Below are 24,932 nucleotides of genomic sequence, written 5' to 3' on the forward strand. Positions count from 1 at the left end.
GTAGCAATGGACTCTTCTGTCTATCGTAATCAAATTAACCTTTTATTACAGGATAACACTATCTATATCAAATTGAAAGGTGATCCTATTATACAGTATCAGAAAAACATTTAAATTGATTGAAGAGGGATTTTCTTTAGGTGTTAATAAATCCCAATATGACTATCTTAGGATTGATTGCCCTGTACTTCCAATCATGCATGCTTTACCTAAAGTTCATAAAGGTGTTTTACCGCCACCAATGCGCCCTATTATTTCTGGGATAGGTTCAGTCACAGAACATCTTAGTCAGTGGCTTGATTCTATATTACAACCCCTCTGCACACGCACACCTGTTTTCTTAGAAACACTAAAGATGCTCTTGAACAACTTTCAGATGTGGTATGGAAGGATAATTTTAGCTGGATTAGTTGTGATGTAATTGCATTATATGCATCCATACCTGAAAAGGTTTCCATTATTATTATTATAATAATAATAAAAAAATTTATTTCTATAGCGCCGACATATTCCGCAGCACTTTACATTTCAGAGGGGACTTGTACAGACAATAGACATTACAGCATAACAATAATCACATAGATCATAACAGATACCAAGAGGAATGAGGGCCCTGCTCGCAAGCTTACAATCTATGAGGGAAAAAAAGGTAGACACAAAAGGTGGGTGGTAACAGTTGCCCTGGTTGTTTGGACCAGCCATAATGTTAAGTGTGTAACAGTACAGACACAGAGGGCTAATGGATGCATAAAGCATGTGGGAACATGATGCGGGGAACCTGGTTATGGTTAAACCTTTGGCTGTGCCACAGGGATAGATTGGGTTAATGCGTTGAGGCAATAGGCTAGTCTGAATAAATGCATTTTCAGGGCACGCTTAAAATTGTGGCCATTGGGGACTAATCGTTTTGACCTGGGAAGTGCATTCCAAAGAATTAGCGCAGCACGTGTAAAGTCTTGGAGACGGGAATGGGAGGTTCTGATTATTGAGGATGCTAACCTCAGGTCATCAACAGAACGGAGGGCGCGGGTAGGGTGGTTGTTATGAATGAGTCACCGAGGAGGAAAAACAAGCTAAGCCCCAGAAACCAGAGAGGTTGGTAACTAAGCGGATTGCAGACCCCTGATCCTATCCACACAACTGATTAAATTTGCTGATGACACAAAGCTAGGAGGGATAGCTAATACTAGAGAATAGAGAGAGAGGATTCAAAAAGATATAAATAAACTGGAGCAGTGGGCAGCAACTAACAGAATGGTTTTTAACAGGGAAAAATGCAAAGTACTACATCTGGGCAATAAAAATGAAAAAAGCATATACAGAATGGGAGGAATAGGGCTAAGCAACAGCACATGTGAAAAAGACTTGGGTATACTAATAGATCACAGACTGAATATGAGTCAACAGTGTGATGCAGCAGCAAAAAAGGCAAATGCAATTCTAGGATGTATTAACAGAAGCATACAGTCTAGATCACGTGAAGTCATTATTTCCCTCTACTGCTCTTTGGTCAGACCTCATCTGGAATATTGTGTCCAGTTTTGGGCACCACATTTTAAAAAAGACATCAACAAACTGGAGCAAGTTCAGAAAAGAGCAACCAGAATGGTGACCGGTCTGCAAACCCTGTCTTATGAGGAAAGGTTGCAGGATTTGGGAATGTTTAGTTTGCGAAAGAGAAGACTGAGAGGAGACATAATAGCTGTCTACAAATATCTAAAGGGCTGTCACTTTGTAGAAGGATCATCTTTATTCTCATTTGCACAAGGAAAGAATAGAAGCAATGGGATGAAACTGAATGGGAGGAGACACAGATTAGATATTAGAAAAAACTTTTTGACAGAGTGATCAATGAGTGGAACAGGCTGCCACGAGAAGTGGTGAGTTCTCCTTCAATGGAAGTCTTCAAACAGAGGCTGGACAGACATCTGACTGGGATGATTTAGCGAATCCTGCTTTGAGCAGGGGGTTGGACCAGATGGCCCAGGAGGTCACTTCTAATTCTATGATTCTAACTAGCAGTAGCCGTGGAGCGTACCTACGATGATCCTAGACGCCTCATCACAGCCGGAGAACTAAATAAGCCTAAAGCAAGAAAAGTGGAAATCTAAACTGCCCCAGAGCAGACCCCAAAGCAATAGACAGCCCCCAAACATGTATTGACGGTGAGACAAGATGAAAACACAAAAAAATAGGCTGAGCAAACGATGGGGCCCACACTAACTAGAAAGGACAGGAAAGGAAAGATGCTGTCTGCAATCACGCACAAAACCCTGCCAAAAAATGTCCAACACTTTCTGATAACAAAAACCCTGAAGTCGCTAGACTTCAATTCCCTATATCAGCACTGTGGTATATTCTGAAGGCAGAGCAAAAAGAGACCAGTCTGATCAGGGACAAAAAGCAAACTGGCATAAACAGAGACATAAGAATGGAAATTCAGCACAGCCCCAGCAGGGGCTGGCTGACCACAAAAACAGTAAACCAGACCAAATCTCATGTGAAAAATAGCAGAGTACACTTGGCTTGAGAAGGCAGGAACAGAACTGGAAACCAGAACCTCAGGGCAGGAGAAAATCACCAGCACAAAATTAGGGAGTCGGCTGTCTTAAATCCATTCAGAGACTCCTGATGTCCACTCACAGTCCTCCTCCTCAGGTGGCAGGTCTCTGCAATTTAGATCAGCTTCATTACCTGCTGTCACCACCAGAGGGAGCCCGGATGGAAAACTCACGACTCCTCTGTCAACACAGCCATCTCCACCACCCTCACCAGAATCCAGAGGTAAACCAGAAAATGAGTTCACAACAGGTGGTATACTGAAACAAGGGAGATGTAGGGTGGTGCTGAGCCATGGAGGGCTTTGTAGGTGAGGGTAATAAGTTTATACTGAATTCTGGAGTGGATGGGTAGCCAGTGTAATGACTGGCACAAGGTAGAGGCATCGGTGTAACGATTGGTGAGGAATATGATCCTGGCTGCAGCATTCAAGACAGATTGGAGAGGGGAGAGTTTGGTAAGAGGGAGACCAATTAGAAGAGAGTTACAATAGTCCAGACGAGAATGAATAGGAGAAACAGTAAGAGTTTTTGCAGAGTCAAAAGAAAGAAAAGGTCGAATTTTAGAAATGTTTTTGAGGTGCAGATGACAAGAGCGAGCCAGTGATCGCATGTGGGGGGCATAGGAAAGCTCAGTCAAGTATGACCCCAAGACAGCGGGCATGTTGCTGGGGAGTAATAGTGGAACCACACACAGAAATGGCAATGTCGGGTATAGGTACATTAGTAGAGGGAGGAAACACAAGGAGTTCAGTCTTTGACAGGTTCAGTTTCAGATATAGTGAGGACATGATGCTAGACACTGCGTATAGACAATCGCCGGTGTTTTCTAGAAAGGCTGGCGTGATGTCAGGAGAATTGGGTGTCCTCAGCATAGAGATGGTACTGGAAACCAAATCTACTGATTGTTTGACCAATAGGGGCAGTGTACAAGGAGAAGAGGGGGGCCTAGAACCGATCCTTGAGGAACCCCAACAGTAATGGGAGAGGAGGAGGAACCGGCAAAAGATACAGTAAAGGAGCGGTCAGAAAGCTGGGAGGAGAACCAGGAGAGAACTGTGTCCTTGAGGCCAATGGAACGGAGCATAGTGATGAGGAGCTGATGATCCACAGTGTTGAATGCTGCAGAGAGATCCAAGAGAATTAGCATGGAGTAATGACCATTTGATTTAGCTGTTAGTAGATCATTAGAGACTTTAGTGAGGGCAATTTCAGTAGAGTGTAAAGAGCGGAAACCAGATTGGAGAGGGTCGAGAAGAGAGTTATCAGAGATAGCGGATAAGACGGGAGTGGACCAGGCGTTCCAGGAGTTTAGAGATGAAGGGAAGATTAGAGACAGGTCTATAGTTAGTGGCATAGTTTTGGTCAAGGGATAGTTTTTTAAGTAGCGGATGTATGATGGCATGCTTAAATGAGGGAAAGATACCAGAAGAGAGAGAGAGGTTAAATATTTTAGTTAGGTGAGGGGTGACAGCAGGGGAAAGGGACTGGAGGAGATGTGACGGAAATGGGTCACTGGTGCAAGTGGTTGGGCGAGAAGATGCAAGGAGCCTGCTTACTTCTGTGACTGGTTCAAAATCAGAGAGTGAGCTAAATGCAGTGGGGGAGGGAGGACAGTGCATGGTATGAGGGGATTGGGAGATAATTTCCTGTCGAATCTGGTCATTTTTTTCTTTATAGCTGTAGAACATCTGCATAAATATAGTGAATATACTTCTGATTTCTCACAATTTTGTCTTGCAGGTGTTGCATTTCTTATTACATCATAATTTTCTGTTTGATCAGAATTTTTATCTTCAATGCAGAGGAGTGTCTATGGGTGGCAAACATTCCCCATCTGTAGCAAATTTGGTAATGTCCTATTGGGAGGAACATTTTCTCTATTCCTCATCTAATCCCTTTTGTGTCTTCGATATTCTGGTATGGCAGATATATCGATGATACCCTCCTTGTTTGGAGGGGCGATGTATCTGCCATACCAGAATTTGTCAATTATCTGAACAGTAATGAATTCAACTTGTGGTTTACCCGTGAATCTGATAATTTCTCTCTTTTTTTAGATCTCACATTGCGGGATTATGTTGGTATGTGTATTTCTACTTCTACCTACTCTAAACCTATGTCTGGGAATAGCATTCTACATGCTTGCAGTAGCCATCCACATCATACAACCAGGTCTATCCCTGTGGGGGAATTAACCAGAGTCTCTAGAAATTGCAGTAATCCTTTAGAAACCAAGAAACAGATGGAATTGTGTTGCAATAAATTAAGAAGGAGGGGATATCCTGAATGGTCTTTAAATAGAGCCACTAATATTGTCCGGAGGAAAAACAGATGCGACTTTTTTGCTCCCAAGTGTAATAAACCAGGTGTTTACATTTAAAAAAAAAAATGGTGCCATCTGTACAATATAGTCCACAATTTAATTCGATTAAATCGATTATTCAACCGCATCTTCCCACTTTATATGAGGATGAAATTTTAACATCCATTTTGTCACCTGGTTGTGATATAGTAGCCAAAAAGGCAATCACCATCGGCAATATGATTTCTCCCAGTTTATTTTCTCCAGATAAAGGTCAAAAAACATGGCTTAATTATTCTGGGTTTTTTTTTTTATTGCGGCTCTATGCGTTGTAGAACATGCGCTCATTCTGTGGTGACCCATGAGTTTTCTAACTCTGACAATTCCAAACAATACAGGATTTCTCAGTATATTAATTGTAACTCTAGGAATGTTGTATATTTGATTAACTGTATGACGTGTGATCTTAGTTACGTTGGGTGTACCACCAGACATTTAAAAACCCGCATTTCTGAACATATCACGGATATTGTTTCGGTAGGAAGTTTTAACCGCAATGTTTCTTCAGCTTCTAAACATTTCATATATCACCATCAGAGAAACATTTCATCTCTCAGAGTAACAGGCATTGAAAGAATTATAAAGCAGCCGCGAGGAGGGAATGTCAGAAAACGAAGCTTATTGGATGTTCTGTTTAGGAACATGTACACCGAGCGGTTTAAATGCACGCAAAGAGATTCTATACCATTATTAATGTGCGGATAATATTCAAATGATGTAAAAAAAAAAAAATTTTCTTGTTAAGTATGTTTAATTGATATACGTTTTTCTATATGTCATAGTAATCTTTTACCTGTGTGGTAATTTTAATTAATTGTATGTGACACATGTGTATCATTATTGGCTATAGCTGTGTATAAAATGGTATTTGCCAGCATTGTCGTCAGCTTTTCGATAAAGAACCCAGTTTGGGTGTTCGAAACGCAACATAGAGACATTCATGTGAACTCTGTCTTACTTTTTACTCAATAAATGGATCTTTTAGTAGCTGGGATGTTCTTTCTTCATTTTGGATTAACTACACGCTGGACTACGTGATCCCTTGCTCCCACACACCACAGGCTGTTTTCAAGTGAGCTGGTAAGATTTTTTTCTTACTCTGAAATACAACTGAGGAGGAAAGGCGGACCGCCCCCTTTTATCTTTCTGTAGGGTTTCCTGTTCCAATGGGGCGGATCCGATACCTCCAGTGGGTGCTGTCGTGGACTCATTAAAAGAGCATTACCGGTAAGTAATCTGGCTTTTTTTTCATGAGAATTACGCATGCGGCTTTCTCACGTATTTCCCGCAGCAGGGAGTTGCGGAATTCCGCACGCGTGCACATAGCCTAAGGCTATGTGCACACGCTGCGGTTCCGCTGTGGTTTTGGCCCTGCGGAACTTCAGCAGTTCCGCAGACATGGTACAGTACCATGTAACCCTATGGGTTTTAAAAACCACTGCGGTTTATAAACCGCAGCATGTCGATTGTTTCTGCGGATTCCGCTGCGGTTTCACACCTTTAACATAGTAGAGGTGTGAAACCGCAGGTCACTTTACCTGCGGTTCCGCACGGAAAAACCCGCAGGTGAATCCACAGCATGTGCACATAGCCTTAATCCGCAGGTAAAACGCAGGCATTTTGACCTGCGAATTCTGCAGATTCCATGCTGAAAAATCGTCAGACGAATCCGCAACGTGTGCACATACCCTTACTCTATACATCAAAAATGTGAGGTACTTAGTTAACATCTTTTAATCAGTAACAAAAAAAAAAAAAAGCATATAGCATCCAACCACTCTGAGGTGACCTCGTATGGTCCCTAACTCTAATTACTCATTTAGGGACCATCCATACTGAGATCACCTTGTGGTGGCTTGATGTCTTTTACACTTTTTAACAAAAAAAAGTTATCTGGCATGTATCCGACACTAGCTGCCCGATTTCAGCCCTATGTGTGTTTGACTCTACGGTGTTTTAGAGAAAGACATACTCTGAAATCCACCTGCTGCCCTTGAGTGATGGGTCTGTCCCTACAAGTATGTATATTGAGAGACATGCCACTCCAAGGCAACTGGTATGGAGAAGCCTCCAGGGATCCGCATGTCTGACTAGTCTCCCAAGCGGCTCGGTCCCCAGCGGCTTTTCTCTCAAAAACCGCAGCATTTCAAACACGCACGACTTAAATCATACAAGCAGTGCCTTATTCATGCTGACCGACCTACTGGCAGCTTGTATCAGCTGTCAAAAGACTGACCGGCACATCCAAACAGAGAACAGGTGCTTACTAAGAGTAGATGCCTCCATATACATATTGTTGGTAGCATGTATCGGCTGTCAGGCTCCCTTTAATGTTTTATATTCCCTGAACCTGTGTAAATGTTAGACTAGTGTGTTATTATACTCACCTGTCACCTTCTTCTCCAGTCCTCTTCTAAGTGATGTGATGTCTGTTCGGAGACTCTATCACACGGCACTCAGTGTCTGAGCTGGAAGCCTCGTTCTGTTGCACAGAGTGCAGTGTGACTCCGAGGGTCAGAAATTGCTGTCCTGTGACTAAGAGGAGTGGATTGGGGCTGGATACTGAAAAAGATGGTGATTGATGAGTATATTACCACACTTGGACTACAACACACTACACTGACATTTAGGGCTCTTTAACACGGCAGTTTCTCTCATGTTCAGCGGCCCCCTTGGGGCTGATGTCCTATCGCCGTAAAATGGGATTCAGGCATTGCCACCTACAGTGCAATTGAATTTAATGGTGAAGAATGAGTCACCATGTGCTCTGTCATGCATCATTTTAGGCCATATACACTTATTGGGGGCTAACAGATCACTTTACATTACAGTCCCAAAGCGTGAAACCTTTCATATGACAACACATCTCATGCTAGATACTGACAGGTACAGTGTGGTGGACTGGATAAAAAAATCTGCATCCATACATGGTCGTCATTGCTGCACCTAATGTCATTAGTCACTCTTCATGCTTTGGGCCTATCACTTTTACTACTGCTCTGTTTGTTGGTATGGTTGGATGTTTGTGGTATCAGAAAAGTCATCATTTTTGCATTTGTCTTAAGGTCAACATGTTGAAAGGGCCCTGACTCTGGACAGAAGGAAAAGAATCAGCTTTACGGGAAAGTCGTTCTACCTTGATCTTCCCCATAACAAACATACACAACTCCTAACTAAAGCCATATGTAGCCTGGGTGGGGTGAGTAAAGGGGTCTCCATTCAGAAACATTGGTTGTCTGCATGTCCCTGTTAATGTCTTTTTTAGCTTTTGTTCTATAAGTTTCAATCAGTAAAGTGCAGATAGCAAGACCACAAACCTGCAAATGTGACCTTAGCAGTGGTGCACTCTGCCACCATCTGTACACACCATTTTACTTGTACTAGATCTATTCTAAGTGGTTGTGCCTTCAGAGCTGAGATCTTCCGGTGTGACCTGCTTGTTCAGTATCTGCACAGTTGGTCAATGCAATTGCAGGGCTGGCCGCTAGAGTTGAGCGACTTTGGTCGGATCAGGTTTCATGAAACTGGTCCGACTAGGGCAAAAAAAGTCGGAGTTTCGTCCGAAACCCGACCCCAATGCAAGTCAATGGGGAATAAAAGTCGGCATTGAGTGGATGAAATTTCCCATTGGGGTCGGGTTTCGGACGAAACTCCGACTTTTTTTGCCCTAGTCGGACCAGTTTCATCTGAAACAAATTTTGTTTCATGAAACCCGATCCGACCAAAGTCGCTCAACTCTACTGGCCGCCTAGAAGTGTTCGGATGATTATATCAGAAGCTGTTTAAGATTGGTAAAGTTTTATTTTAATAATGCTTCTACTTGAAGATTTTGCCATTTTTCTATTCTTGTGTTTGTAAATGTGGCAACCAGGTTCAGGTCGTCATTAGCTGAGAAGCTACTGCGAAAGTGACAACAAATGTGACTGATTCAGTGGTTGCAATACAGATCACTGACCATTTCTGACTTTTGATTTAGTAATATTTATGACTATTGTTTTTACTTTTTTCGGTACTTTATTCAATTCTTAATCTGTAGCATCTACGTGATGTTAAAACATCACTTCAGCATGTGTTTGTTTTTCAGCGCTGAAGTGTCGCGTTACCTATAAGCCCCTTGCCCCTGTTCTTATACTCTCCTTGTAATGGCTTCAGCTTTTACCGACTCCGGCCCCATAGTGCCATCTTGTGCCCATAACGTCTGACTGACCGGTAGTCAGAAGTTACGTCACAAGAGCTCAATGACAGTCTATGAGAGCCAGAACGATTCCCTCATAGAGATGTATTGAAAATTAACCTCGAGCATGCTCCATGAAACACTGGATCTACCCGGCATAACATTTTCTGCCGGACGGGAGCGACCCTACAAAAGGATGAAGGTAGCAGGCGAGTATGAGACAAGGAGCAAGAGAATTACATTTAAAGCACCACTCCAGCAGTGCAATAAAGAGAAAAACACTAGTGGTTCTTGAAATAACTTTGTGTATATACTATTTGCTTATTGAGTAAGAATCCTGAGTAAGGCCTCATTCATGTCAGGTTTTTCTCATACAAGTTCTACCAATGTTTTTAACAGACAGATCAAATGCCTATTACAGTCTATGGGGCTGTTTAAAAGTCCCATTATTTTTGCAGCCTGAGTGTTTCACACAAAATGGCAAAGACATGTTTGATCTCAGATCAATCTCTCCACTGCAAATCTATAGGTCACTGCAAAAATCAGACATCACTTGGATGCCATCCTTGTGCTGTTCTTTTTTTTCAAAGACTGTTTAATAGGAGAGGAAAAAAATAAGTCCCGCACACCTTTTTAGTATGAAATTATTGTACACGTGCATAAATACACTATGTAGCAAATATACGACCATATACATACACTGATTAATACTGTAACTACATGAACTCCGATATTGCTGTAAATGTTAAAGGTAAGGTTCTTTGCATTTTTTGATCAGAGTGCAAAAGCCATCCAACTACCTCAAGGCACCTTTTAATATTGATGGTCAATCACTAACCATTATATGTCCTACCACTCTATGTGCCAAACCAGCCTCATGTGAATTGGGAGTGAAAAGGAAACCAGTCATGGCTCGCAATTAAAGGGAATCTGTCAGCAGTTTTGGCCGATATAAAATGCGGCCACTGCTTTTCAGGGCTTATCTACAGCATTCTATAATGTTCCGACCTGAAAGATAAAATAAATAAGTTTTATTATACTCACCCGGGGCGGCAGTCCGGTCCGATGGTAGTCGCGGGTCCAGCGCCTCCCATCTTCTTGTGATGCCATCCTCCTGCTTGCTTCATCGCTCCCCCCCACCGTGCTCCTGCGCAGGTTTACTGATTTGCCCTGTTGAGGGCAGAGTAGAGGCGCACAGCAGACAGGGGTGAGCACTCCTTCCGTCGAGCACCGGCACCATGTAGGCCCGCGCTGGAGCATCCCCACCGCTGCCAGTAGAACTTGTGAGAAAGAAGTGCAGTGCGCCCACTGATCGTGACTAAGCAAGAAGCTGAGCTCTCTCCGGGTGCCGCTTGAGAGAGACAGAGAGTGGAACTGCTATCAGCGCTCTGCTTCCTCATTATACTTTTGCCGGACCACGCTGGGCTCAGACCGTGCGTTAGCTTCTAGCCACACTCGTACTTGGACTAGGGGCTCAGCAGAAGGTACGGGAGACCACCACTGCCACCAGAAGACTGCCCACCGTTATTTTCAGGACCTAAGTGGACAAGCGTCGAGTCAGCAGTTGTTGGCGCCATCACCGCTAACACCCACGGCCTGAGGACCAGCGGATAGGATAAGTTAACCCCACAAGAACTGTCCCTACTGTCTTCACTGTTCTTTAACCCTACCCACAATTTAACCATTGAACTGTTTTATTCCCTGTTTAACCCTTTACCTCCCTGCGTGGAGTATCCCACTGTTGATGAAAACCCAGTTAACCCTTGCTCTGTCTCCTGCCTGTCACTGCATCCCGCAACCTGCTCTCGAGTATAATAAAACATATTTTTCTTATCTTTCAGGTTGGACCCGGGGCTTATCTACAACATTATAGAATTCTGTAGATCAGCCCTGAAAGGCAGCAGCCGTATCTTGTATCGGCCAAAACTGCTTACAGGTTCTCTTCAAAACCTTGTGTGGATAAGGGTGATGAGTGATCGTGCTCGGATAAGGTGTTATCTAAGCATGTTTGGGTGCTAACCGAGTGTCTTGGGCATGTTCGAGACTCTGTAGCTGCATGTCTCACGGCTATTCGACAGCCGCAATACATGCATGGTTTGCCTGTTTGTTAATCCCAGCTTGTGTTGCTGCTGTCGAACAGTTGCGAGACATGCAGGCGTGGGGATTCGAACGTATTCTAGCACGCTGAAGACACTCGGTTAGCACCTGAGCATGCTTTTGTTAACACCTTATCTGAGCACTCATCATTAGTGCTGAACCCTGGAGGGGGCCACACACCCCTGGTATGTGCTGCAAAATATGGGTCCCGCACAATTTTAGTATTAATGTACAGGTGCACAAAGGCGCTATGTGGCCAATATACGAACTTATACATACATTATGTGCCAGCACACTGCAACTAATAAATACATAAACTTCACTACTGCTGTAAACTTTTCTTACAGGTTATTGAGAGCTTCTTGAGCAGGGACATCAACTACGTGGTGACTGGGAACAGAAAAACTGCACATGTCGCTAATGTAGAATCCTGTGATGGAAAAGGGGGCAGCTCCCAACATCCGACTACAGAGAAGATAGAGGTCAGGCCATGTTCACATGCTAAAGTTTTGTTTTTGTTTTCTTTCCTGTGTATTTCCAGAATATAGATGTTGCATGGACACGAATGAGAGCATATCTGGTGTCCAGTGTATGTGAAATAGAAGCATTTATAGGGATTAATGCAATTTTTCCACTGACTTCTGTTTGGCCGAACATAATTTTGTAAAAGATACAATCCTGAATTTTACATATAGATGGTTGCCCTCATCCAAAGGAACATTAAGCTACTGCTGATTCTCCAAAATAAGACATTACATAGATTCTCAGCCTCTTGCTCATTGCTTTTTATCTTGTTCTAGAAAACTCCATACAGCCGGGGAAAGCAGCTTCTGAAAAAGGTTGTACAGAGCCAGGTACGCGCTTTGGAAGGATTGCACCCCATCCTACTCCACTTATGTGCCATTTCCTTCATGTCCTCTGTTTTCACATGCCTCCTCCACCTCTCTTTATTGTGACATTGATACAGCTAGGACCTCATTGTGAAAAAATATTTACTACATCGTTGCCCCCTGTATAGAAAAGCAAAGCCTGCTGCACTTTTCTCAATTGTATTAATGGTATGAAAATTTTCATACCATTTGAATTTTCGACAGTGGTCAAAACAAGACTGTCTCCTGCAGAAACTGCTAGTTTTTTTGTTTTTTTTGTGTGTGTGCGCATTTGGCCTTATTTTGCTCCATCCACTCTCTTCTAAATTATTGTTTGCCTCATTATTCCCCTTTCTCAGGAGTGCAGCAGTATACTTTCCAGCGCCCGTTCTTGGGGAGTCTGTATCCTCCATGTGGACGGTATCCTTTTTCCTATATATCAGTTTGGGACTTTGTATATATTTTGTATATATTTAGTGCTCATTACTGTCCAAGATTATTTATAGACCATCAAAGAGGATCGAGCTCAGTGAAGAACTCTACAGTAATGCTAAAGTCATGTCTTTAGCCAGCGTAGTACCTCTGTACTGCCTATAGATGACGCCTTATGCTTCTGCCAAAAAAGAAATGTAACCATTGCACTTGCCTGTTTCTTCTATGCCCCTTAACCGTCTTATTTCTAGAAGTGTTGGAGTATCTTGAGTGTTCCACAGAAAGGAGAGCAAAGAGGCCTGTTGAGGTACAATGTGTGACAGCCAAAATATGATTGTGTCATTATGGACAGCACCTGATTTTCTTGTAATACTTTTCATGAATAAAAGTGGCATGTGTTGTTGTATGTATTTCAGGGAAAAGGACCTGCTGGTGCAAAACAGACCCTAAAGGGTGAGTGTACACCTGCCCCTGTACTGCAGATCAAAGTGCAGATTTATTCTTGTAATTATTCATTAAGAAGCATTTCAGGCCCCTGTATTGTCTGCTAATCATGGTGATCTCTGTTAGAAATATACGTTACAAGTGCTGAAGAGGAGCCCACTCCGCACTCCTACATATAATGTGGGATTTCCTTACAAGGTCTTGTAATTACATTTTCTTCATGTTTCTCAGTTGGTAAACTGAAAAGCCCCTTCCTGAAGATTGAGGATCGGAGCCGGTGAGTGATCATTGATTCCTTAATTTTTTTTAACTCCTTTTCTTCAAGATTATACAACATAACAAGGTTGAATACATAAAAACAAGGAGTCAAGGCAGTCGGTCTATAATATGTAATACTAAAAATGTTTTTGTACATCATATAACATGTATAAATATATCAATAAAAATATAGTAACATGAAGACAATAAGATAATTAATGGAGGACTTGGGTAAAGTAAGTCTGGGGTCAGCACATAATAGTATACGGATCAGGGGGAATTATATTCCTAGATAAAAGGAGAGTGATGTCTCTATTCCAATTTGATGTAAATATCCCTTTTAGGAGATTCACCTAAATGCACATAACTAGACTTGCCTCCAATATATATATTTTCATGAACCAAGTGTTATAGGAATGTTTATTACCCATGTATCTTCATGTTACTATATTTTTATTGATATATTTATACGTTATGAAACAATAAAAAGGTTTTTGTACATCTTATAGACAGACTGCCTTGACTGCTTGTTCTCCTGTATTCTATTGTATGCTTAGGAATATTTCTGTTGCTCTTGACGACTTTTACTTGTGGCTATTAGGCCCTAGTCACCTTTTGTGTGATGTGTATTGTTCTGACATATTTGTCTCAACATAACAAGGTTGCACCATAGAAGAAAAGAATAAAACACATTTCTCATATTTCTCATTGCTCATTAATACTGTCTGGCAAAGTTATCCCTGTCCTTAAAGCCTGTGTAGGGTTGAGCAGGTTCGCAGGATGCAGTGAAGACACTAGACGAATGGTGGTTTGCGAAATAACTTTTATCTAACTGTAGCCACTGGGCTTGGCTGAACAAACATAAAATTAAGGACAAAAACAAACAGTCCACGCAGGGACTCAACAATCTTAACAAAATTATAATGCCACTTAGCCTTCCAGGGACTGCTGGTGTCGTGAGCGTGGCCGCATAGAGGTCGCTGAGGCGGCTGTCCTGAGGCCTCGCTACTCCGGGAAGGAATGGGGCGCAACAGGCCCTGAAGAAAGCGATGCCGCTGGGGCGCAACAGGCCCTGAAGAAAGCGATGCCACTGGGGCGCAACAGGCCCTGAAGAAAGCGATGCCGCTGGGGCGCAACAGGCCCTGAAGAAAGCGATGCCGCTGGGGCGCAACAGGCCCTGAAGAAAGCGATGCCGCTGGGGCGCAACAGGCCCTGAAGAAAGCGATGCCGCTGGGGCGCAACAGGCCCTGAAGAAAGCGATGCCGCTGGGGCGCAACAGGCCCTGAAGAAAGCGATGCCGCTGGGGCGCAACAGGCCCTGAAGAAAGCGATGCCGCTGGCGCGCGGTGATGACGCAGTTCCCCAGATGACCTGTAGCCGTCCTTTATCAAGGAGCCTCTCCCAAAGCCTGGGTAGTGGGCCTCTTATCTCGCCTGTGACGAGGTGGCGTATCTCCAGGCCGGTGACGGCCAGGTCGGCGTGATAGGGGAAGGCTGGGGGGAAGTGTCCAGGCCTTTGTGACCTAGTTACGTGTACTCACGGCCACAACCTGAGGTAAAGTTCCTCTCCCACCAAGGCGGGGGGCAGCGGGGATGATTCTCTCAGAACGGGGGCGGGGAGCAGTCTCTGGTAAGTCTCTCACGTCTCTCTTGTCGGTCACTGCGCAGCTTTCTCCTCTCCGTGCCCCTGCAAGTCACCCTGCTTCCTGCCTTCTCTCTGGCTCTCTCCCAACTGCCACCTCAGCGCGCCCCCTGCTCCTTGTGTCCTAGCCCCGCCCCCTGTTTCCCTGACAACTTCAGTCGCATGTCTCCCTTTGTAATCCCCCTGGTGTGGTTCCTTCAATAACCCTGATGGCGGTCTCCCTGGTTCCGGCCCAAACACTATATGGGGGTCCTCCTCCCCACACCTGTTTCACACATCCTGATATTTCTGGTACCGGAGGTGTCAGTATGTCAGTGTCCAGTACTGTGGCATATGTGTGGCAACTGTGTGCCACGACAGTTCCACATGCACCGGCACCAGAGAAGCAGCGGTACAGTTACCGCTGTTGACAGGTGCTGAACACTGCTCGCATTATTCTTCCCCTGCTTTGCCAGCGATCAGTTGCGAGCAAGGGAGAATGATGAGAGATGTATTCAAGTGATTACAGTGAGAGCGGGCGGCGAATGAAGAGACTATTATTCCCATCAGCCTACACGTGCTGCTGCTAATAGAGCAGCAGCGGCTGATGGGAGTATTCATCAGTCTGCGCTATAAATAAATAAATAAATAAATAAAACAAATCACGTGAGTGCCCCTGGATTTTCTATAACCAGTCAGGCAAAACTGACAGCTGTGGGCTGCAACACTCAGCTGTCAGATTTAGAAGAATAAAATGAAAAAACAATTTATACTCCCCTTAACACCTAATCCCCTGAAGCCGTTTTCCCCTTTAAAAAAAAAAAAATATATAAAATAATATCCCTCATCTGTCCGAAGTTGGAAGAATCCATAGAGTCCCACGCCATAATCCATCTGTGTGATATTTGCTCATTAGCAAGGGGAGAATGACTCACTGGCTGCAGTGAAAGCGGGCCCATGAACCACGTTGACCTCAGTGAGATTATGGCAGTTCACCGCACAGTCTCTGCTGGTTTTTCTCAGGTGCCGGTACCTGTGATATTGACGTGGCATACGTATGCCACACGTATGAAACACACACACAGATGTTTTCAGTACAGGAAACATCAGGACGTGTGAATGAGGCCTCAAGGGGGTTTTCCACTAACAAAGTTAATTTTTAAAGTTGATATTAATCAATACATCTTGGAACAACAACAACAAAATTTCCATAATTGGACGTGTTTAAAAAATAATGTTCTTGTGCTGAGATAATCTTATGAATATGCCCCTGCTGTGTACTGTGTAATTGCTTTGTGCAGGAACATGGTCATACCACAGCTCCCACGATGGGAAAGAAGGGTATACAGACAGGACAGCATGGGATCACAGCTCATTCCTGCTGCTGTTAGAGGCACTTGATGGTTGATTAAATCGGCCATCACGTGCAGGGAAATATGTGGGCTCAGCGTGCAAAAGCAGGAATGCGACATGTACGTCAAAGGTATTGCAGGAGTTAAAGACGTTGCCCACTACCCAGATTCTATTACTAGTTTTGCCATAAATGCTTAAGAGTAATGGCCCTAAATATTCCCATATACCTTTTTCTGGCAGTTTTATGCCTTTTTACTTCGTCCCCTGGCAGCAGCTTTGTTGCCATAGCGATTACTTCCTCTTCATATTCCTCTGCTCCCCTATGACTACATTTACCATCATTCCTTTTTGCTGGGCCATAAGCCAGCAGTGAGCACACCCCCTGCAATTCTGCCTACACCCACCACCACCCTCCCCCCTGCTTCCCCACATATCTGCATCATCTCTTGTACAAGACACTGCAGGGAATAGAAGTAATGTACAAAATACCATTACACCAGCCCTGACAATAAAGATTCCCCTCACTGACATGGAGGCTAGGATAGCGGCTGGAGAGAGATCAGAGTGTAATGAATGAAGACCAATGCTTAACTGGCAATGCCATACCAAAAAGAGAAGTGCTGTAAAGCAACAGTCTGATTACATTGCTACCAATAACTGAAAATTTAAAGGAATATTATAGCTGTATCACAGCTTTAAATAATAAAACTAAGGTTAATAAATAAATCAAACTATAAATGGCATACTATCGGGAGAGATAAGTAAATCACCCTCACTATGTGTTTATAAATGTCCATCGTGTATCCATATGATGAAGGACCCGTATTTGTTGTCCTGTGGATATAACAAGGAGATTCATTCAGTCTTTGGTGTATGCATTTCCTTTAAGCAGGTGCCTGGTGTACAAATTTGCCTTTAGGTAAGGCCTCATACTCGCCTGCGTGAAAAAAAAAAAAATGGACAAGTAAAATCCAATAAAGAAAAAAAATGAATGGCACTGTGGCTAATGTTGCTGTTTGATTCACTGCTCATCTGCGGTGTCTGTGTGTTTTTGTTTTTTTTTTTTTTTTTGTTTGCTTGTTTTTTAACGGTATATGGACTTTAATGAATTGGCCCCAATAAGCTGTAGCTTTCTATGTTTTAACTCGTTCCAGGCTGCTGGTTTACTGTTTGCAGCATGAGATGCATGATTTGGCCCCCTGAGTGCAATCATTATATAATCCTGGACAGGTGTATTTACCTTATGAATAGGCCATAATGCACTATAAATGTTTTTTTATCTGGTGTATTCACTCTAGGCTGCGGGTTTATCTTTGCAGCCTAAGATGTATGGTTTGACTCCCTTTAGCACAATCAAAATACCGTATTAGTGTTCGTGTGTGTGTATGTATGTATGTGTGTATATATATATATATATATATATATATATATATATATATATATATATATATATATATATATATATATATATATATATATATAAAAATTTTTTTTTTTGGAGAGTGGCAATCTCTTCCTTTTTTCATGCATGCGCACTTTACACCTCATTTCCAGTGCCTTACTTACACTGATTGCGTAAGAGCGATATTTCTATGTGTTTTGTTTCTTTGCACAGCGTCTACCCCAGTGGGAATATTGTTAGCTCTATGTATATCGTGTTTGCGCATACGTGACAATATTTTGTCTTGTTGCTGATGATTTTATTTTTAGCCGTGGCTATTTAATGCCTGGCAATTATATGGAGTTACCAGACAGTATGGTTTAGGCTAGTACCACCTACAAGCGCGCCTGCATTCTTGCTCCTCCTGTATTTTCACTATAGCATATGGCTTCTTGGTATATTAACTGCGCAAGCGCACTCCTCAATTTTAGACTTCGAGTCTTGTATTGCAACTTATACTGCGCATGCATGATTGGCTGACATCCAGTGTCTCTTTATAATCACTCAATTATAACGTACCCTATTGGCGTCTCGTCGACGCATGGGTAGTCTCCTTACGTTCTTCCATTTTCTCCGGGACACATTTTTGTCCTGTACATCTGACTTCCGGTATCTCGCTGCATTATGCAAATCCATTTCCAGTTTATGAACGCTGCAACACACAGCTGATGAGGATTCTGCTACTTTGGTATGCTTTATAGACTAATGGGTCACACTCACCACCTCACTTGTCCCTGATGAAGCCACCGCTGTGGAGACACGCATCGGGCTCTCCTGGCCCCCGGACCTCCTAACATCATTCTCTCTGGTCATGTTCTTTAGGTATGGTTGCTCCATCCCTGGAGGGTAGTTTATTTTAACTACCTACCAGCTTTTCCTAATACCTAGGCACCTTTTGGGAATCCTGTTTTCTTTATTATGGTTTTTGATCTAGGCTATTTCTAGCCCCTTTGATATACAGGATATTTTAATGCATCTTCTAGGGCTACTTTGAATATATAATCTGAGCTATTTTGTTGCCATTTTTTTTTTTTTTTACATTCCCTATGTTCTGCTGTTACACAGGGGGTTACTGCATACAACCATTTGAACTTGTTTCTTACGTTTTAACCCAGTGTACACGAAGAACCTTTTTCATCATGGTGCCCTTTTTGCACATGCATCTGTCCTTTCTGTCAGGTTCTCTTTAGTACATTTTGCGTAATAAGGTACTCTTATAGGCCATATAGGCTGTCAAAACCAATTTGACTAGTGACCATAGGTTTAAAGATGGATTATTACATAATTTGGTTACATCTTTATTTCTTTTGAGGTCTTTTGGTTGTCCAGTGGGGCATGCACACTAGGAGTTGTATTCAACATGTTTGGTGTGTTGAAGCTAATAAAATTTTGATATTTTGAATATTTAATTGTTGATAGCATGTTTTTCTTTTTTTTTTTTTTTTTTTTTTTTTTTTTTTCTCAGATCGGACTGAAAAAAAAAAAAAAAATAATTGTAGCATGCTGCGCATTGGCCACGTATATCGGCCGAGACTTGCTAATGCAAGTCAATGGGTGCTAGAAAAAAATTGCATGGTCCGTGTGCAATCTGATATTTTATATACCCGCCATTTTATCAGCCAAGTACAGTAAATTATGTGACCCCCTTCTAAATAGAATAGATGTATAACGTATATACTGGAGTATAATTTTACCACAAAAATGGAAAAACTTATTTACTAGAATATAGGTCAGGTATGCACTGTCCCCTCAGCCCCATCCTTGTATGCATGGCCCCCTCTTCATCCTGATCCTGGTCTGCGTGGCCTCCTCTTCATCCTGATCCTGGTCTCTGTGGCCTCCTCTTCATCCCGATCCTGGTATGCATGGCCCCCATCAGTAACATAAAATAAACCATGCTACTTACCTTCCCTCGCAGCGTCTTGTTCTGGTGCCAGCATCAGCCAGATGATCACGTGTTCCCGCTACTTATGGGAATAAATATTCACTACCCATGGGCTTGGAGGGCCGTGAATATTCATTCCCTTAAGTAGGAACATGTAATCGCCCAGCTGCTGCAGGAAGCTGGTGGCTGTGACTACTGTGCCCACTATTACAGAGAAATGAATGTTCACTGCCAGAGCAGTGACTATTCATTTCGCTTTAGCAGGTGGAACAGACTTTAGCCACAGCCTCTTGTGACCCCTCCATATTCTGGGACCCTCACTCCAGTATAAGCCGAGGGGCTTTTTTAGAAAAAATAAGTGCTGAAAAGCTCTGCTTATACTCAAGTACACACAGTACATTGAATAGATAAAAAAAGATGTCCTTGACTTATATAATTAGTGCAGTGCGTGCATAGTTTAATGTTCATGTATTTAGCTCATAATTCAATAACTTGGAGAGAAAAAAAATGACGTGGAATCCCCCAACACTTTAATAACCAGCTGAGGGAAAGCGGACAGCTAAGAGCAGATGTTTATAGCCTGGGAAGGGGGTAATAAACCTGAAGCATCCCAGGCTATTTAATATCCGATCACAGCTGTCTACTTGGCCTTCACTGGTTATTTCTAATGATTCACCCCCCCCAAACCAACAAAGGTTAGGTAGACAGACAGTTGCAGGCTGATATCAATATGCTAGGAGCGGCCATGGATATTTGCCCCCTCCCAGGCTAAAAATATAAGGTTTCAGCTGCTCCAGAAATGACGCATCCATAAGATGTGCCAGTTCTGGCACTTGGCCTCTGCTTTTCCCACTTGCACTGGTGCGGTAGCAAGTGGGGTAATAGCATTGGGGCTTTGTATTGGCAGCTGATATCAAGCCCAGGGGTTAGTAGCGGAGAGGCGGCTAGAAGACTCCCCATTACTAAACCTGTAGTAAAATTGTTTAAAAAAAAAAAAAAAACAGCCCGAATAAAGTCCTTTTATTTGAAATACTAAACCACCATATGCCTCACATGTCCGACGAGAATATAATCCATTTGTCCTGCAACAAGTCTAGCTCTCCTACGTCTAGATGCCATACTGAACGTTGGTGTGATGTGAGTGTTCAGCCTGGCATCCAGCAGAAATGCTGAGCTGCACATGAACTCCATTCACCTCACTGAGCTCACCTCAGAACTTTCTCACGCTAGTGGTGATGTCGGGGGAACAGAGTTCATCGGCTGTAAACTCCGCTCACCTGCACGTCACTGAGAGACACTGATGCTGTGCTATCACACGCAGCTCAGTGTCTCTGCTGGATGCCAGGCTGAACACTTGCGTCATGCCAACGTTCAGAATGGCATCTAGATGTGGCAGAGCTAGACTCGTTTAGGAACAAATGGATTATTTTCTTGTCGGACAGGTGAGGAATATGGTGGTTTATTATTTTGTCTTTTACAGGAGACATGGGCATCAGTGGATTATCTTCTCGTTGGACAGGTGAGTATAAGTTTTCTTTTCTAGTTTCAAAATTAAATGGGTAAAAAAAAGGGGGGTGATTATTTCAAATATTGGACTTTATTCAGGTTTTTTTTTTTTTTTTTGTTTTTTTTTTTTGTTACAATTTGACTATTGGGTTAATAATGAGGGCATCTAATAGACGCTTCTCCATTACTAACATCTGGGCTTGTTGTTAGCTGCCATTATAAAGCTGACATCAACCCAAATACTATTGCCCAACCTGACACCGCACCAGGGCAAGTGGGATGATTGGTAGCTAAGTGCCAGAATTGGTGCATCTTTGCGCCTTTTCTGGGGCGGCTGATTGCTGATGTTTTTAATCTGGCGGTGGGGCAATATCCATGACCCCCTTCCTATCCTGTTAATATCAGCCCGCAGCTGTCTGCCTAGCTTTTGCTGATTATTAGTTATGGGGGGGGGCTCCCCATTTTGGCAATCTGTAAATGCTACATATATAGCTGGGAGCTGATATTAATAGCATGGGAAGCTTCAGGCTAGAAACATCAGCCCCTCAGCTGGTTATTCAAATTTTTGCTTACCCCAAGCCATTATTTTACTTATGAATTAAATACATCTACAGTAAACTACACACGCAAAGCAATGCTTGTATATCTCACTAGCATATTTGTACCTATGTATAGAAGAATATTTTGTTTAAATGTAAATGACATAGAGGAATTCTCTATGTAAGAGCTAATGTTAAAATCTCATTGCATACTAATGTCATACGGATGCTAGGTGAGAAATATCACATTTTACTCACATGACACACGTCTGACTTTCCAGGAGCAACATCGGACTGATTTAATTAACGCTGGTTGGTATGAGCCCTCAGTGGGTGTTTCCCACTCATCAAGTTCCAGGACCCAGAAGTGGGAGAATCTGACATGGCATCATGAGAATTGGCAGATTCTCAGCCACAAAATCATGTGACCGAGGGCAGCTCAGGTTACAGCAAGAATCAGCTGTAATCCCATGCTGTCCTGTCTATAGACTCTGTTGCTCTCCAAAAAAAGCTTCAATAAACCCTCATTACCACCACCCCCTCTCACACCCTTCATAATTTACAGTTGATGCATTCTAGGTATACTATCGGAAGACAGTTTCTGTTGTGGTTGTAAACAGAACATTGTGTTCATATTTCTAACTCTTACCTCTACAGAAAATACCGTCCAATCCACCGCTCCTTCTCCAACTTTCCCGAGTGCTCATTTATCTCTTCAGACCGAGGTCCTTTTGAGACTGCGCTAACCAACCACAGTACACATAAAGACAGAGATGTTGGGTAGGTCCTACTGGCCATGTGCCTTCAGACGGATATGCCTAATGCAACTAACTGCCTTTTCTTAAAGTGATGTATTTGTACATAAATGTGTTTTCTCTGTACATCTTTCATCTGTACTAAATAATCCCAGGTTTGCTATTATTTCATAGTATTGCAGTTTTGTACTGCACTATTCTATTAACGTGTTCCTATATCAGGTGCATGATGGGTACATTGCTGTATCTGCATGCACAGGCCCTGAGCCCGGCTGCAGGATAACTGCTCTGATCACTTTCATTCAGGCCACTTTACTGGGCTCTTTTTCATGTGACATGTGAAGCATCTCTTTTGTAAATACAGATGGGTGACTCTAAACTGGCCGCCGGGGGGCCTAACAAAACGTTCTTCAGGTCTGTATAGTGATCCTTGAGAGCATACCAAAGTACAGAAATGTCTCACAATGAAGCTAAAGTTTAAAAAAAAAAATAAAATATATATATATATATATATAATTTATTTATTTTTTACAAGGACGTTTTAATGAACCTGTGCTGTAGACTTTAAAACTAACACACCTTTCTATTTTTTTATGAATTTTTCATTTAAAGGAGTACTCTTGTCAAAAGGTTTTATCCTTTTAATATATTGCAAACATCATATTATACAGCACTGTGTATTTACAATTGCTCATTTTGCCTTTCTACCCGATAAATTATTCTTTTCTCTGCTTTTTGTAGAAACAGGAAATTTATTTTCCCTGCATTTATTATTTATTACAGTGCAGTTTATTCCATGGTGCTTTACATGTGAGGAGTATCATCATCCTCTTTAGCTCCTGACCCAGCTGCTCCCTCCTTACCCTTCCATATACTTTAGCAGTGACCTACAGGGAAAACTGACCACCTATTTCTACATAGAGCTTAGAAGGCTTCAGCTAGTCAGTTTGTAATCACGTGACGTCAAAGATCTAATAGAAAAGAGAAGAATTAGCTGATAGGAGGGCAAAATGAGCAATTGTACGTACCGTACACAGTGCCATATAATGTAACTGCAATATATTAAGAGGATACAAATTTTGGTGGGAGGAGTGCTTCTTTTTTTCTTACTCTGAGTGTTCTCATGATGCTGGGTGTTATATGTACTGATTACTGAACTAATGTGGAGCTTCAACAATCTATTTTTTGTTTATTTCATTTGAAGCCTGCACATTTGTCCATGCCACACACATTGATATGGATTATATGCCTACATAAGGCCTCTTTCACACTTCATTTTTTTTGCATCAGTTCAAATCCGCCAAAAAGTCAGACAAGCGGATCCGTTCTCAGCTGATGTGAACGGATGGCACAGGATCCGTTCTGAAAATGAGGAAATTTAAAGGAACCGCTGGCCGAGAGAGAGAGAGAATTCGCCAGAGAAAAAAATGTTGCAAGCTCCGTTTTGAAATCTTTGAGTATGGTGACGGACAGCAACTTTTGGCGGATCCTCAAAAAAAACGGATGCAACGGACGGCAATCCGCCATTAATGGAAGTCAATGAGGAAAAAAAAGGATCCTCAAAAGAAAATTGAGGATCCGTTTTTTTCAAAACCTGGCGGATTGTGACTGATTGTAAAAAAAAAAAAAACTGAAGTGTGAAAGAGGCCTTAGTCTGGCTATGATCAAGGCATAGAGAAAGTGTTAGTGTCAACCCTCCATCCCTCTCATTTTGTTGACTACCTGTGTATATTAATATCTGTTCCCATTTTAATTAGGGAACAGGACAAGGATGCGGGTGAAAGACCACAGAACTGGGAGAAGAGTGGATATTGCGAATGCTGTCACATCACCTACAGAAAGCTTTGTGAGGTAAGGGGAGCGTCTAATTAAAAGGTAAGAATGGAAATGATGAATACAAGATCACACATGACTTGTTCCGTCACTTCTGCAGCACCTGATCAGCAAGCAGCACTGCTTCTTCGCTCTCAATGCTTCCAATTACACAGTCATTGATGACATCACATCTCATATTGTCTGCGAGTTTGTTCCTTTGCCTCTTGGGTAAGTGCTATCAAAGTCCTCCATCGAATGGTATTTTGCCTGGATCCTTTAACCCCTTCACCCTGGGCCATTTTCCTTTTTTTGCTCCCCTTCTTCCCAGAGCCATAACTTTATTTTTCCATCAATATGGCCATGTGAGGGCTTGTTTTTTGCGGGACGAGTTGTGTACTGGAAAATAGGGGAAAAAAATTCCAAGCGAGGTGAAATTGCAAAAAAAATTGCAATTCCAGAATTGGTTGGTTTGTTTGTTTTTTCACCATGTTCGCTAAATGCTAAATCTTCCATTTGTGATTCTCCAGGTCATTACAAGTTCGTAGATGCCAAACATGTATAGGTTCTTTATTCGGTCGTCCATGACAGCACCACCTGAGAGAGGGGTTCCGCCCTTCAGGAACAGGAAACCTACAGATACAAAAGGGCGGCACCTCTCCCACGCATCAGTTGGTTTCCTGTTCCTATAGGACGGGACTTCCTACAGATGGTCCATCATGGAGTCGTCGAGGGATTCCCAGGCCGGCTGACCGACCCAGGTAGCGGGGGGGTCGCCTACCTCGGTCAAGCTCGGGTCCCTGGATGCGCCACGGTGGGGCCGGG

General features: G+C 42.7%; 1 protein-coding gene across 2 annotated transcripts in view; it reads left to right on the forward strand.

Annotated features, from left to right (window-relative positions):
• DBF4B (DBF4B-CDC7 kinase regulatory subunit) overlaps positions 1-24,932 on the forward strand; it is a 58,543-nt gene that overhangs the window by 13,963 nt on the left and 19,648 nt on the right. For both annotated transcript variants that reach the window (XR_012231625.1, XM_073572856.1), the window contains exons 3-12: positions 7,989-8,122; positions 11,542-11,676; positions 11,995-12,048; positions 12,423-12,483; positions 12,747-12,802; positions 12,912-12,948; positions 13,171-13,216; positions 22,198-22,320; positions 24,053-24,146; positions 24,229-24,338. Coding sequence is in view for 1 of the 2 variants with exons in the window: in XM_073572856.1 (XP_073428957.1) it covers positions 7,989-8,122; positions 11,542-11,676; positions 11,995-12,048; positions 12,423-12,483; positions 12,747-12,802; positions 12,912-12,948; positions 13,171-13,216; positions 22,198-22,320; positions 24,053-24,146; positions 24,229-24,338 (850 nt within the window). In the remaining variant the exon portion in view is untranslated. The remainder of the gene's footprint in view (positions 1-7,988; positions 8,123-11,541; positions 11,677-11,994; positions 12,049-12,422; positions 12,484-12,746; positions 12,803-12,911; positions 12,949-13,170; positions 13,217-22,197; positions 22,321-24,052; positions 24,147-24,228; positions 24,339-24,932) is intronic.

The sequence above is a fragment of the Dendrobates tinctorius genome, unplaced genomic scaffold (genome assembly GCF_039654945.1).
Source record: "Dendrobates tinctorius isolate UK_male_01 unplaced genomic scaffold, ASM3965494v1 ptg000032l, whole genome shotgun sequence".
NCBI classification, from domain to species: domain Eukaryota; kingdom Metazoa; phylum Chordata; class Amphibia; order Anura; family Dendrobatidae; genus Dendrobates; species Dendrobates tinctorius.